We start from the raw sequence: 14,307 nt of genomic DNA on the forward strand, positions 1-14,307 counted from the left end.
GAACACTTTCCATGAAGGAATTCCTCCTGATGTACAGCCTGAACCTCCCCTGGTTCAGCTTGAGGATATGTCCTCTCATCCTGACATTGGCTGCCTTGGAGAAGAGCCAGACCGCCACCTTCCTACTGCCTCTTTCAGGGAGTTGTAGAGAGTGATAAGATTCCCCTCAAGCTTCATAGCAGTGCTTCTGAGGCACAAAAGCCTTTCCACAACCTAAATAAAGTGGTGGGATGGGGGAATCAAACCAGCCCTAATAAGCTTCTCCCAGGAAGGACGGTGGAACATGACAGCCTCTGGCTCCCATGCTAGTGTCTGATCTACTGCCAGAGCAGGGCAGATCTCTGCTGCCTTTTTCTCACAGCTCCTGGAGAAATTACAGTTTAGCCCTGTTCTTAGTGGGGATTAATTTTCAGTGTGGTGAATTTACCAATGAATTTATGAGAAGTTAATTTGTTCTCAGGACGAAATCATGTCAATTCAAATGTGCTCAGTTAATTGTTGATGGCATTGGTGTGGCCATTAGATGCAAAACCCACATTGCTTTGGGGGTCAGTAAGGGAAAACATCCTGATTAGCTTAGTGGCTGGAGAGAGCAATATCCCCTGGACAGTCAATATTGAAAGAAAATTACACATAATTAGCATACTTTATTCGCTAATTGACTGTGGAATGCTTTTAAAGAAACAGCTAGAGCCCGGGGTAGGATTCTTCCCAGTACATCAGCAGGGAAGGCACAAATGAGCCTTTGAGCTATCTTTCCTGTATCAGCTGTGATTGCTGGACCACTGTGTACTTTCTGATGCTGGAACATAAAACTAGCAGGGTCACAGTCCTGCTGTAACCTTTGTTGGCACTGAAATGCATTCAGGCAGCATGCAAATAGTGCTGGGTTGAAACACTGCACTCACCAGTTCCCTGCTCTCTGTCCCTCTTGCAGCTCTGTGGAGAGCTGCTACCTAAATGTACTCAGCAGCCGTGCTGATTGCAGCAGCAGCGACACCAGAGCTCTCTGCAGTGAGGGAGCAGTGACCTGTGTTATCAGTGTCCTGAAGCACAGCATATCTACGACGCTGCAAGGCACAGCACTGTTTGTTCCCTCAGAACCTGGCACGGGATGAGTGTGAACAAAGGTTTTTAAAGGAACATTTTGAAACAGGCCTTAATAGCTTACTGCCTGTGTTTCCTGAGACCATGAGGGTGGACAGACACCTGTGTTTAAATGCTCTGCTTTGCTGCCAGTGAAAACCTTGTCTGGGCTGGCACCTCCACACCAGCAGAGACAGTTGAGCATTTATGGATTGAGACAAACAGCAAGTGATTCCATAAACCACCAAATATTAAGCTGTGTTTTCAGAAATCCCATGCCAAATTATGGACAAGAAGATAGAGAATGAAGGATCTTTTTCAGCCCTGAAACACATAGTCTGACAAATGTGTGTTTCTTAATGTGCAATTTCTCAGCTTTGTGTTGCTCTTCATGTGAAGGCTTCATTGATAGAGCTTATATTTAGGAAGAGAATCCTAGTCAAGTTCTCACAGTCCCTGATACCTGAACAATTATCTTTGTTACCCTTTCAGACTTGTGGAGATGGGAGACTCAAAGGCAAAGACAACTACCAGAATACAGATCCTCACTTGGCATAAATTACTCATCTCTCTTTTAATTTGGGCTGCCATTTCAGAGCCAGAACACGACTGTCTGTGGATACAAAGCAAACCCAGTGCTGTTACAGTGCACGGGTGACAGACACAGCCCTCCCTGGAGAGCCCTGGCCCAAAGACTGCCCAAACCCATTAGGCAGAGCCCAGCTGCACTGGCCACCCCCTTGCCACCCTGCAGTGTGTGAGTGTGCCACAGTGAGGGCCAGTCCTGCAGGGACACTGCCCCGTGGGGGTCACGCTGCTGTCCCTGCACAGCACCCGTGCTCAGCACCTCCCCACCTCCCTGCACTGATGGAGGGCAGTCCCCCAAGGGAAAGTTCCTTCCAGCTCCAGGCTTGTCAGAGTACCTATTTTCTTGTTTCTTTGTATTCTGGTCTGTGGCTGTTATTAATGAAATAGAAGGTGAGCCTCATTCCCTTTCCCTTCCTTTGCCCACGCACATTAATTTAAATGCAAATTCACTCAGAAAGATCAAAATTAATTATGCTTTCTGCAGCAGGCTACATGGAAAATGGAAATGCACAGGGCTGGCTTTTCCCTTTTCTCCTTGATTTTTTGGAAGTGCAAAGAAAAAACAATGTAGAAAAATATTAACATATGCATCTAAATGTTGCATGCTTGGTTGTTTTTTTTTTCCTGATGCTTTTTGCTTGTCTGAAATTCCACAGTTGCTTTCATTTGCAGATTGGTTCAGAAGGAATATTGAAAGGTTAATCTCTCAGTGACATAAATTGACATCCAAATGACAAATAATATTTTGTTTACCACTAATAAGAATCAATCACCATTAAGAAAAACCATGCTGACTCTTAAGAAATTTGTCCATTATTTCCTGATCAGAATATAGCTGAAGTATGAGAATTTATTTTTTTTCAGTGGTGAAAAAAAAAAAAAGGCATGAGGGCAGTGTTCTGTTCCTCAACAAGTTCAGATATTTATATAAGTTTTTTTTTAAGGAAAATGCAGTCAAGTAAATTTGTGACTCAAGGTGCAGTGCAGAGTGCCACAGGCTGAAGCTTCACATCTGGGCACAGTCACAGCAGCTGAACTGCGCTCAGGAACCAAAATATGGACAGGGATATCCTTTTTTTGTCAGATCCTGGGAAAGAAAGGCAAAATTCTGACAGTTTTTTAAAGGGGAATGGGTGCAGGAATTATATACATTGTGCTATAGAGACATTTGGTATGCTCTGAGAAATCTTCTGGACCAGTCTCTGTGAGGCTTCAGTGGAGCTGCCAGGGTGACTGTTACACGGCTTTATGTAGGAAAAATAGGTGGTCACAGATTTTAAACACTTAAGGCCAATGGGAATGATGAAATGAACAGGTAAAGAAGAAGCATTTAGCCAGATATTCAGTCAGGCTGGGGTTTACTTGCTTAGTAGTCTGTGGGAAGTGCATGCTGTCCTGCCTCTGGGCCAGACCCTGTCCTTAGCACTGCTGCTCTTGGCCAGTGTGTCTGGAGACATCAGCTCAGCCTGTTCTCCCTCAGCCAGCACTGTGGTCGCAGCTTGATGAATTCAAGTACTGCAAAAACCAGAGGAAAGAAATGGATGCTTATGATCAAATAGCTAATTTTTCAAATTCCACATGCCATTAAGAAAGTGCTTTTTTGTGTCCCCATAGCAACTAGAGTTCAAGGTGCCTTTGTAAAACACATGGCCAAAGATCTTCCCTGGAAAGCTTACAAATGAAACAAATCAGAGAGAATATTCAGAGAAAAAAGCTGACAAAGAAAAGGGATTTATCCCCAGCTATGGAGCCATTAAAAACAACATCCATTTCAGTACTCTGCTGAGATTTTACTGAACACTTGATCTACTCTTTCCCCTGACTTCCCATAAAAACAAAGATCTAGCTCAAGATCTGGTCCTGCTCTTTAAATATGCTGATACACACTCCCTCTCAAAGGTCCTTCTACCAGGAAAACAGCCTAGCTGAATGATCCTGGATCCAAAAAGTGCCCTCTCGAGGTCAGCCCTGTGCCCTAAAGACTTAGCAAGAGGTGGAAGCAGCACACAATTGGTAGCCTGACCCTTGTGAGCCCTGCTGGGCTCAGGAGCTCAGTCTGGTGTCAGCTGAGTGGTACCTGGAGGGGGCCTAGCCAGAGCTGCTCTCTGCACTAGCCCTGGAAAATAGACCCAGGTGACTGTGCTGGCACTTAATGTGTCAAAACATCTCTTGGCCTCTAGCCAAAGAGGGCCTTTTGAGAGGGGCCATGTGAGGAGATGCTGTGGCCCTGCTTGCCCCAAGCTTGCTGCTGAGAGCTGCAATTCTTCAAATGGGCTGGTCATTCAGATTGCAGCTCTCAGCAGCTGCCATTTATTACAGTGGAGGCAAGCACAGTAAGTAATCACTTCAGATACTTTCTCTCTTGATCTTGTGGCCGAGCTTAGTTTCACTGTGGTTTCTTTGGTGTGCTTTGCTTTCTGCCGTCATGCCCAGGAAACACTTGAGTGCAATGTTAGCACAATAAATCACACAGCCTTTTTTTCCAAATAAAAGCAGAAAGCAATAGCTTCGAGTCATTTCAACATCCTGCTTTTCCTGCTGTCAGCTCAGTGAAGCAGAAGTAGGCAAACTTCAGCCCTGCGAAGGCTGTGGTTGCTAGCATGGTGATGTCTCTATCCTTGTTTTCTCAGACGTGTTCCTGGAAACACACAGGGCAGCTGCAACCAAGAGAGACAACAGCACGGCCACTGTCTAAGGTCACAGACAAGGGACAGCTGTCTTCGTTCAGTGTTTATTGTCAAGGAAAGACCTCAGGAAGTTTTAAGATAATCTGCCTGTCTCTATAAATTATGCACAAAGTCAGCACACCCACACATACTAAAATGTGAATCTTTCCTAGCAAACTCTTCTTATTGCTACATGGGTCCCAAAACTGCCATCTGGTCAAGGTGGTGGGATGCATTTCAGCCATGCTCAGTTCACAGGAGCAGATGCTGTTACACTTCTCAGCTGCTCTGCAACATTTTCATGATCAGAGAAGGGAGGTTGGTGCCGCAGTGGTTCCTTGGAATTTCCACTGTTTCTGCAAATTTAAGCAACATGCTGCTGATGATTGATTATAGTAATTTTGTTGTTCATATCACCCTATTCATATCACAGCAGGTATTGTTTGTAATTATTAAGGCTATTTGTTATTAGAGATGCATGGGTGGTGAAATACAATGAGAAGCAAACAATTTAACTGGTAATAAAATTAGCTGATGATGGAAAGTCAATCTGCTAATTATCTCCAAATTGTGTCTGTCAGTTGTGTTTTGCATTTCTTAGACTCCTCTCTCCCTAGCAGAATAGCTTTTGCAGGTCTGCATTTTAAAGAACACACTGAATTTCCCAGCAAGGGACTTCTTCATCATCTTTGTTCTCATACAGGCTCACAAAACTTCATAAATACTTTGTGACAAATGGGCATTTGTGCAATTTACTGCAGAGCAGACAGTGCACTAATTTTTTTGTAGAAAATTCTTTACAAAACTTAATAAAAAATTAGGTCAATTCCTTCAATTTCACAACTACTGGAAAGTACAAAGTACTTTGATTTCTTAGCTGTTAAATTTTCAAAACATTTTGTGATATTTAAGTGGTGGAGCACACATTAAGGTCAGTTTGAGTCATGTGGATAGAGTACCTTTGGACAGTGTTAAAGCTGCATAGGGGTTTTTCTTACTGTTCTTGCTTCCTAGGATTGTCTGATTAGCTGATTCATTTAGTGGGATTCTAGTATACAGGCAGTGAAAAAAACCCACCATGTGGGCAGCAGGACCAATGGAATTTGGTTTTCTGTGCATTTTTGTGCAGTGGTATTTGCAGCTGGACATGGCACTGAGGCTGTCATTTTAGCTGCTATTTGTATGGTTGTTTGACAGCACTACATCTCCTTTTTATAGCCAGTATTAATAGGTAATTCTGTAGCTGGCTATGGGAAAATTAAAGGTGGCTGTCTGTTTTTATGTGTCCTGTCAGTTTGCTTGTATTTTAATTTCTCTTTTAAATATGGACAGGTACAACAAATAACCCACACAAAATTAAATATTTTTTCTCAGATCCATTTTTTAAAAGAAGTTATTAAAGGTAAACATTGAATTGATTTCCAAGCAAATACCATCCTGTTTGGGAAAACTATGATGCCTTAAGCATCATAGAATTAAAATATTTTAAGTGTTTTTTAAAAAAAAAGTATGGGTTTTTTTAATGTAAAGTTGGAACAAAATCCTGATAGAGAAGATGGAATATGGTCAAAGACTTAAGACCTGTCATAATTGCTCACACTTCCAGACTAATGGAAGCCTGTACACATAGATATAACTTTGCCTAAATCATAACAGAATTGTAACACACAGAATGTGTTATGTCTTTAATAATTCACTCTAGAACAGTTTGTGTTGAAATGGACCATCAGAGATCATCTAGTCCAGACCTCCTGGCATGGTCAGGGACATCCTCAGCTGAATCAGGTTGCTCAGTGAAGACAAATGAAATTGATGTCACTTAAATTCAAGGAATTTGTGAATGACTTTTCAGTTGAGGAATGGGCAAAGGTTTCAGGTGCCAACATGCCTGTGGTTGGGGGGGTGACCATATTGGGGTCTGAGGCAAACAGCCTTCCAGAGAAGGATAAGGCAGCAGAGTAAAAGTAATCAAAGAGAGATGGAAAACTAGGAAGACATTTCAACAGCTGTCCAATGATGCTGCAAAGAGAGGAATCAAAGCTGTTTTACATAAATGTTAGAAATGCAATAGATGTGGAGGAACCACAATATTGACTAAATATTAGAGGGTGTAATATTGACTAAATAGACCTGTGGTTTGAACCACCATGGCCATTCTTGTTCTCTGGAGAGTCTAGAGCTGCTTTTCCAAGTCAAAGCGAGTCTGGGATATAAGTGAGCTGAAAAGTTATTTTTACAACTTTGTTCCAAGTGTGAAATACATATCCAAACCCATAAACCCTGCATAAGGGAGCTGAACAGCTCTGCTAAACACAAGGATTATACGGAGACTGTGACCTGCTGTGGCTGAGCTCTGATGCACCGTCACAATGCCAGAAAGTAAATATTAATATATGCCTGATCTTAGATGCAACAGGAGTTACAAGATAAACTTCTGTCACCCGTGGTCTTGGATTGCCATTAATCTCTGCAGGAGGTAGCAATGGAAAGCATCAATAAGATAAAACAGGGAATGATACACTGCTAAAAATCCCCCAAAACAACCCTGCAAAAGAGAAACCCTTCAGCTTTAGACTGGAAGCAAGGGGAGCTCTGCCAGGTGTGGGAGTGCAGAGAGGCCTTCAAGTGCTGCTCACAGCTGCAGCTGTGCCTCTGCCCTTAGTGAGTGTGTGTGCTTCCCCTGTCTGGCAGCCGGACTCTCCACAGGCACTCCTGAACTGCTGCTGATGCCAGGTGAAGCTACTCTGCCAGACAGCCCTGGCTCTGGATATCCAAGAGAGCCATCCACCCCTCATACTGACAGGCGGTAGCAAGAATTAACACAAGTGATAATTAGTCCCTCGGTTTGGCTTCTTTTCACTATTTAAAGAGAACTTTCCTGCTACAGGATTGAGAGGGATGTGTGCCTGCCATAGGCAGGCTGGATTGGAACAGCTTCTCACATTGCCAAACAGAAATCCAGAGCTGTTCTAGCGAGATTTTTGGAGGATCCCTGTGGAAAATAGTCAGGAGGAAGGCAAATAAGTGGTGACAGGTGGGGCCGGGGTCCCTTTGTCTGAGTGTTACCAAGTGGTGAGCAGGATGCCTGGGAATGTGTGAGATTTCCTATCTGAAAGGAGCCTTATCAAGCAGGAGAGCAGACTCCTCGTGGGGTCGCACTTCTCTCCAGAAAGCAATGCTGGTTTCTGCAGGACCCTGGACAGCTAACACTTGGGAACAGCCTTGCTAAAATCTGCTGACAGTAAAGACTGAAAGTGGGAAGCCTTGGTGATCTCACCCAAACCAACACAGAAATGTGTTTAGGCTTTGTCCCCCACTCCATTTAGCATTTCCACTTGACATTAGCTAGTGGCCCCCTACCAAGAGTAAGAGCAGGGAAGGAACAGCTAATTCCAGATCCTTCCAGAAGAATACATGCAGCTTTCCAAGCATGGCCTGGAAACCAGAGACACACTGATGTAATCCGAAGGTCACTGCAGAGGAGCAGCAGCAAAGGCACACTTCCATCTGTCTAAATCTTTGAGTATGTTTGAACATAATGGTGTACTGAGGCTAAAGGACTGGAAATGTGGGATGACGTGCTTAAATGCACAACCTCTGTTTGCCCTTGTGAAGATTATGAGCCATACCTAAAAGAGCATTGCCACAGGATCGGGTAAATTGACTTTTATTGAAACATACTGTAATATGAAGGGGGGGGCTGGGGGGAAGATTCCAATTTAACACAAATACATTGCATTTCAGGCTCCCAAATAACTATTGATATCTGCTGTCCTGGAGCAAATCATATCTTCCCTGACAAGTCAGACAGCTGCTCCTTCTCTATCTTCCCTTTGTTATCTTTAATAGCCATGGATTGTTGTGGTACCTCGAAAAAAATGTTTGCAACTTACTTGATGGATGTCTCGCCTCCTGCTATTAGCCCTGGTTCATGGGTTCATCTAATGCCTGTTCTTGCCTACAAAAGTCAGACCAAGTGCTTTTGAAATGAGTGTGCTGTCACTGCACCGTGCACATTGTGTACAGCTCCTTCCCCTCCAGCTGGTGGAGTGAACAAGCTCTCCTCATCACCCTGAAATAAGTTAGGTAGAAACAACTTCCAGAGCTCATCTCCAGATCCAGGTTCATGCTCAGAAGAGGGGCCAACTTTAGAGTCCTAAAAGACTGTTCAAGGTCACCCCCAGACAAGGCCTGACTATGTCCAGGAGATCCCACAGCTTCTTGGGGCAAATATTTCCACATTTGATCACAGTCCCTGCAAACAATTTTTTCCATTTAAAGGTAGGGGAATATTTGTACCTTAAACACAGGATCATTAAGGGTTGTAAGATACATCTAAAAAAAATCTGACCAGTTTCACATAGGCTTTGAATCGAAAAGACAAAGCAAATCTCCTTCAGGCTATCAACTATCCACAGGTGTGTCAAAGGAAATAAAGACAAATGTGTGGTAGAAATGGTTGGGGGTGGTGATACTGCAGCAGGTTCCTCACTTTTCTCTGACAATCTTTGCTTCCCCCAAATATCAGTCAACACCATGGACTATGGAAGTTCTCATCACATTGCTTCAGCTGAGCCCAGAAATGTGCTAGGTCAGCTCTAAAAACCTTCAACAGCAAACCAAAGAGTGTGTATGGGTTAAGCAAAGTTATCCTTGTGGTGCAAAGGAGAAGTGTTTGTATTGTCCATTCAGCAGCACAGCTGCAGAAGCACTGCCTTCTGCCCAGAAGAACTAAAGAGCTGGCCAAGTTAAGAACTTGAACAGCCATGATCCCCTCTGCAGTGTGTTGGTGGCAATTCCCTGCTCACTCCAACACCAAGGGAAACAAATGCAGCTGGAGATCCATACCTGTTTGACCAACCTGACAGGTCTCTGTTCCAAATCACCAAAGGGAATTCAATAACAACAGCCAACTGCTATTGTGCATTTTGGAATGACCTTTAAACTACAGCATTTAACAATCTACTTCTAGGAAACATCCTCAAGTTGGGGGTATCAAGGAAGTCATAAGTCACCCAGTATTAGCTATCCATGGGCTTCTACTTTCTGTGTCTCTATTTCCCTGAATAATTTCTGGTGGAGAGCTAATAAAAGCTGCATATCCCTAGTGAGGTTTTACATTCCTAAATGGGAAACACAAAGTCCTGGACCAGATTCTAGCACAGGCATATTTTTAGAAGGAGGGGCAAGGCTGATACATTTAATACTGAGTTTTGGCAAATACAGTAATAAACAGTATCCTCTCTATATTTCCCAGTGTTGCACACACAAGCTGTGCTGATGGAGCATTCAGCATTGATACTGGCCCTTCCAACATCGAAATGAAAGAAGAGATTTATGCTCTAATGTGTGTATTGTGTGCTCCTCCCAGCTCTCTTGCATTCTCCTTGTATAGACAAGACCAAAAGAAAGGTGTTTTTTATTCCATCTCACTTCTGTAGCTATCAGCTGAAAAAAACCACCCCAAACCTAACAGAAATTTAGCTTTTCTATCACAAAATTAACAGCCATGCTTTGTGATTGGAACAGGTCCCCAGTGGTATCCATCCCGTGTTGGCCTGCAACTAGAACGCAGTGAGTATTCATATGGCTGAATACAGCTACCTAATGTATTGCTAATTACTAATCCACCTAATGTATTACTAATTACTAATCCACCTAAGGTATTACTAATCCTCTGGCAGATTCTCCTCCTCACAGCATTGCTCTCTCTATATGTGTTATTGGGTGAACTGTTGGTACATTCTCATCAACTGACATCAATTATTAACTTACTAGTTTTCCTCATTAGTAAAGGAACCTAATGGTTTTCATAAACACTGAGTGAAATGTTCCAGAATACAGTGTATGATCACACAATGAAGACAAGGCAGTTTTAAGCCCATTCACCCCCTTCCTTCCCTCACTGCATTAACTGTTTTAATATTTGCTCATTGCCTCACCAAAAGATGCAGCAGGCTGCCAGAGGCAGCCTCTGTGTCAGTCCACAAGTTCTTGGTGTTCATGGCAGTGGAAGATAAAGCTGCCTGAGGCTGTTTGGTGTTTGGTGTTTGGTCTGTGGATGTCTAGAATTGCAAAGCCATAGAAAATGAGGCCAGCACCTGATGGAATTTAGCACCCTCACTGATGGGAACAGTCAACAAATGTATCTTGAAAGGGAGACCAGACATAAAAAAATAGCAAAAAGGTGTTGCAGCCATGGCAACATCCTGTGCCAGTGGCTGTTGGATTTTTCCAATAGCCATGTCACTGCGTATATTAAAAAAAAAACAAAAAAACCCCCAAATATTGTTATTTCATGTGTCTGCCTGCACACTCTAGATCCATTAGGACTGAAAGCAGATGCCTCAGAATACTGCAAACAGTAATATAATGCTCAGATACACCTGGTGGTCTGCCTAGGTCAGACAGCTAGCAAAGGAATCTTGGATCGTGAGCCTTTGCCCGTGAAGCTGCATTCATCATCAGGCACTGCCTGCTGTACAACAGCCTGAGAATGCAAATGCTTCAGCACAATGTGTCAGTGAGGGAGAGGCTGTGTTAACACAGACTTTGCCATTAGTCTTGCAAGCCAGAACAAGAGGTGCTTTGTGGAGCTGTCTGTGTGATTGCATGGTCTGTCTGTGATGGGCCACATTAACAGGGACAGCAGTGTACAGCTGTCACACATTGCTGCCCTGTGTCACGGCAGCCTCACGCTTTTGTTAAAATGGAAAGGGAACAACTCTCATGGAAGAGCTCTGGGTTGCTAACCTGGAGAATAACTACCAAGTCACCAATGTAAATCACACTCCAAGCAGGGCCTGCATCTGGAGCACTAGCAGGGCAGCCTCAGCACCATGCTGAACCCCCTAGAGGGTACCTGTTCATGCCATCTCCTCTTCCATTTTTGTCATTGCAGATGGGCCCTTTTTGAAGGATTCCATCGGCATCCAAAGCCTTGCTGTCTCCTCCATCATTACACTGTACTTTACAGACCTGGGTCAGCAGGTTGGTTGGACCACAGTAAGTATGTCCTTGTACCAGTCAGCAGGATACATCTTAATGGGCCATATGTTTTGGCACCAAATTGCTTCAACTTCCTCAGCCTGTGCCTCCTTATGTAAAATGGTGTAATTAGATTATCAGCACTCAAAACAGAATTAAATGGAGAGTGAGCCAAGTTATCAATATGCTAACTCTGACTTCCAATTAAAGATTAGAAGAGGAGCATAAAAATATTGCCTAAGGAAAAAAGCCCAATTTTATAAAACAGTTTTAGCTTATCTTGGGCTCATATGCCTGTGCAGAACTGTAGCCAAATACATTAATTTTCTGAAAGACTCCTCAGCTTTGAAAGTGGAAGGATGTTATAAAGAAAATATGGATCTCTAGAAATCCTGTTACTAATGCAGGAAAATAATTGGATGGAAATACCTTACTCTTTGTTCAAGCAAAGAACAGTTCTGACAGAGGCCAAGGATTCCAGGCAGAAAATGTCCAGCCAGGATCAAGAGTAAAAACTTTTGAATCTCCTTGTAAAACAAAAGCATTTGCCATGACAACAGTAGCTGTCTTATGCTATATGTAGACCTGGTTTGACTTTAGTTATTTTCCTATAAGCAGCTGTTGGAAGGTCAGGGATGCTGAGAGAAAGGCATTACATTCCACTCAAATGGGATATAGGGAACTCTAACCCTATAGGCTCCTTTGGGAAAGTGAGAAGGGAAAGATTAAATTCTTTCACAGCCTAAAGACAGAAGACAGTAGAAGGGTTTGAAAGGACAGTGAAGGAATGGGAGAAGAGACCTTTCCAATGTCCTGCAGCAGCACATGTGGAGGAGCTAAGAGTAGTCTCACGATTACTCTGACCAAGCTTTTGCTGCAGTTTACATGTAGAGCACTAGCTGAAGTAACACACAGCCCACATCTGTACATTGGGCAACTAGATTCCAAATTTCTGCAGTGAGAAACACAGGTAAGATAGAACTACAGTTTCTGAAAGCCATAAAAGCTATGATAAGACTACTTATGGCAATGGAAAGCAAACCACTGACTGCTTGCAGTTCCTTTAATGAAGCAAGTGAGTTTTTTGCTAACTGGCATCATGGTTGCTGGCCAAATTATTAGATTCTTACCTCAGGCAGCCCACAGATCCCACCCTGCTTACATGGTCCATCTCAACCTGCTACAAGCCACTGTCCTTCCTTGGCTGTGCCTACAAGGATGGAACTTTTGAGTGTCAGGCGTTTGAACAGCTTGCAAGTGATAGTCCCAGTTCCTCTCTCCAATAGGTCACTACAGGCTAGGAGGCATTCCTACAAGACACTTGGAATGGACATGCTTCTTTACAGTTCCTTATCTGTTGAAACATACACTCAAGGTGAAGGTTAGTGCCACAACAGTAACCCTTGACTTGGGGAAAGCCAGCCTCTGGATCAGCTCTATAAGGTCACACATCCATCCAGCTGCTCGAGATCACATGCATTTCTCCCTCTCCTGAGCAGCACAAATTCTGGTAGCTTTTAGTCCCTGTGAAGAAGAACATGACCTGTGTCCATCCTTCCCAGTTCTGAAAGGATCCAAATCCCCAGGAGGTGACCAGCAGTTTACTTCTGTGGAACTAGGGCATTTCCCACTGTGTGACCTACCAGTTTGAGTAGAGGTCTGTGAGTTTACTGAGGCTTTACCCCATCCTGATTAATGGCCTGCTGGGACCAGACTAATTAATGCTAGTCCCATTTCCTTCACGAATCCATTCCACCGTCTCTCAACCATGGAATTTCCTTGCAAAGCAAAATTGTGATTACTGCAGCTTCCTGTTTGCTACAATTAAGTAATCTGCAAGAACCTTATTTATTCTCTCTTTTCCTGGTAGTTTATGTAGCCTAAGACAGTAACATAACTAAAGCTTAATATCCCATTATAAATACTGCAGTTATGACCAGGAGTAGGTACTGCAGGCAGTGGCATTTTTTTATGAGTTAATCTGCATACAAAAAGTTGACTCTCTGAGTTTTTGAATATTCATCTTATCCCATTCTGCTCCATATTCTAAATTGTCTCCATTCTCAGTGGGAGAAATCTTCTTCCTAGCCACGTCATTTAAACAGTCAAGAGACTTTTATATTTTAGCTAGTCTATAGCAATAGAGAAAAGGTTCACAGAAGACTGTATTCCAACAACAGCAATTAGAAATGCATTTGTACACAGGATGTGTAGTTTTACTGCAATTTTTACTGTCTTTAGATCTCCTGTGCTCCCATCCCCCTTGATGCTCTACCAGATTTATGCACACAGTGAGGGAGGCTTCTGATTTAAAGGTTTGGCATTTAAATAAACAAAGCACAGAATAAAAATATTCTTATCTCGTCAGCAAAATGATAGCCAAAGTACAAAGGGCCACATTCAGGTCTGGACTCCAAAAATAGATACAGGAGAACATTGACACATGTTGGGTCTCCAGAGGTCCATGCCTTGGGCATGGGTCTGTCTAGGGGAGCCCTCAGTAGAGAGTTGGGTTTTCTGGGGCTCTGTCACATCACTGGAGATCACACTTGAGGGCCAAGAACTGGGACCAGTGCTGGGGATTTACACCCAGGCAATGACTTCTGTTTTTTTAAAAGGGGAAAACAGAATTGACCTTCACCTCCTGAGTGCAGCACCCTTTCCAAAAATGTTGTAAAATAAAAGGTGATGCTGCCGTCTGTTCCCAAACAAAAAGCTTGTGTATCAACAAGTCTGGGAAAATCAAGAAACTTCAGCTTCCCTTTTGGAGCATGGACAGTCTGAGATTTATAATACTTGTCACACTCCACCTTGGCAGCTCAAGGGTTTGTTGTCTCCTGTTGCCTACTTAGTCCCTGTGCCAGAGGCTGACACCTTGCAGGAAGGATGTTTCCTCCTCCTCCTCAGCTTTCCTAAAACACTGTTGCACAGTGACCAAAATGTTTCTGGTATTTTGTGCTGTGAAAGGCCAGACTTCCCC

At 43.3% G+C, this 14,307-nt stretch overlaps 1 protein-coding gene across 4 annotated transcripts in view; it reads left to right on the forward strand.

Annotated features, from left to right (window-relative positions):
- TECRL (trans-2,3-enoyl-CoA reductase like) overlaps positions 1-14,307 on the forward strand; it is a 58,519-nt gene that overhangs the window by 22,729 nt on the left and 21,483 nt on the right. For 3 of the 4 annotated variants that reach the window (XM_038135502.1, XM_038135501.1, XM_038135499.1), the window contains exons 3-4: positions 9,870-9,914; positions 11,242-11,345. In XM_038135502.1, the coding sequence (XP_037991430.1) occupies positions 9,870-9,914; positions 11,242-11,345 (149 nt within the window). The remainder of the gene's footprint in view (positions 1-9,869; positions 9,915-11,241; positions 11,346-14,307) is intronic. The other variant, XM_038135500.1, reaches the window with a different exon arrangement.

The sequence above is a fragment of the Motacilla alba genome, chromosome 4, assembly GCF_015832195.1.
Source record: "Motacilla alba alba isolate MOTALB_02 chromosome 4, Motacilla_alba_V1.0_pri, whole genome shotgun sequence".
NCBI classification, from domain to species: domain Eukaryota; kingdom Metazoa; phylum Chordata; class Aves; order Passeriformes; family Motacillidae; genus Motacilla; species Motacilla alba.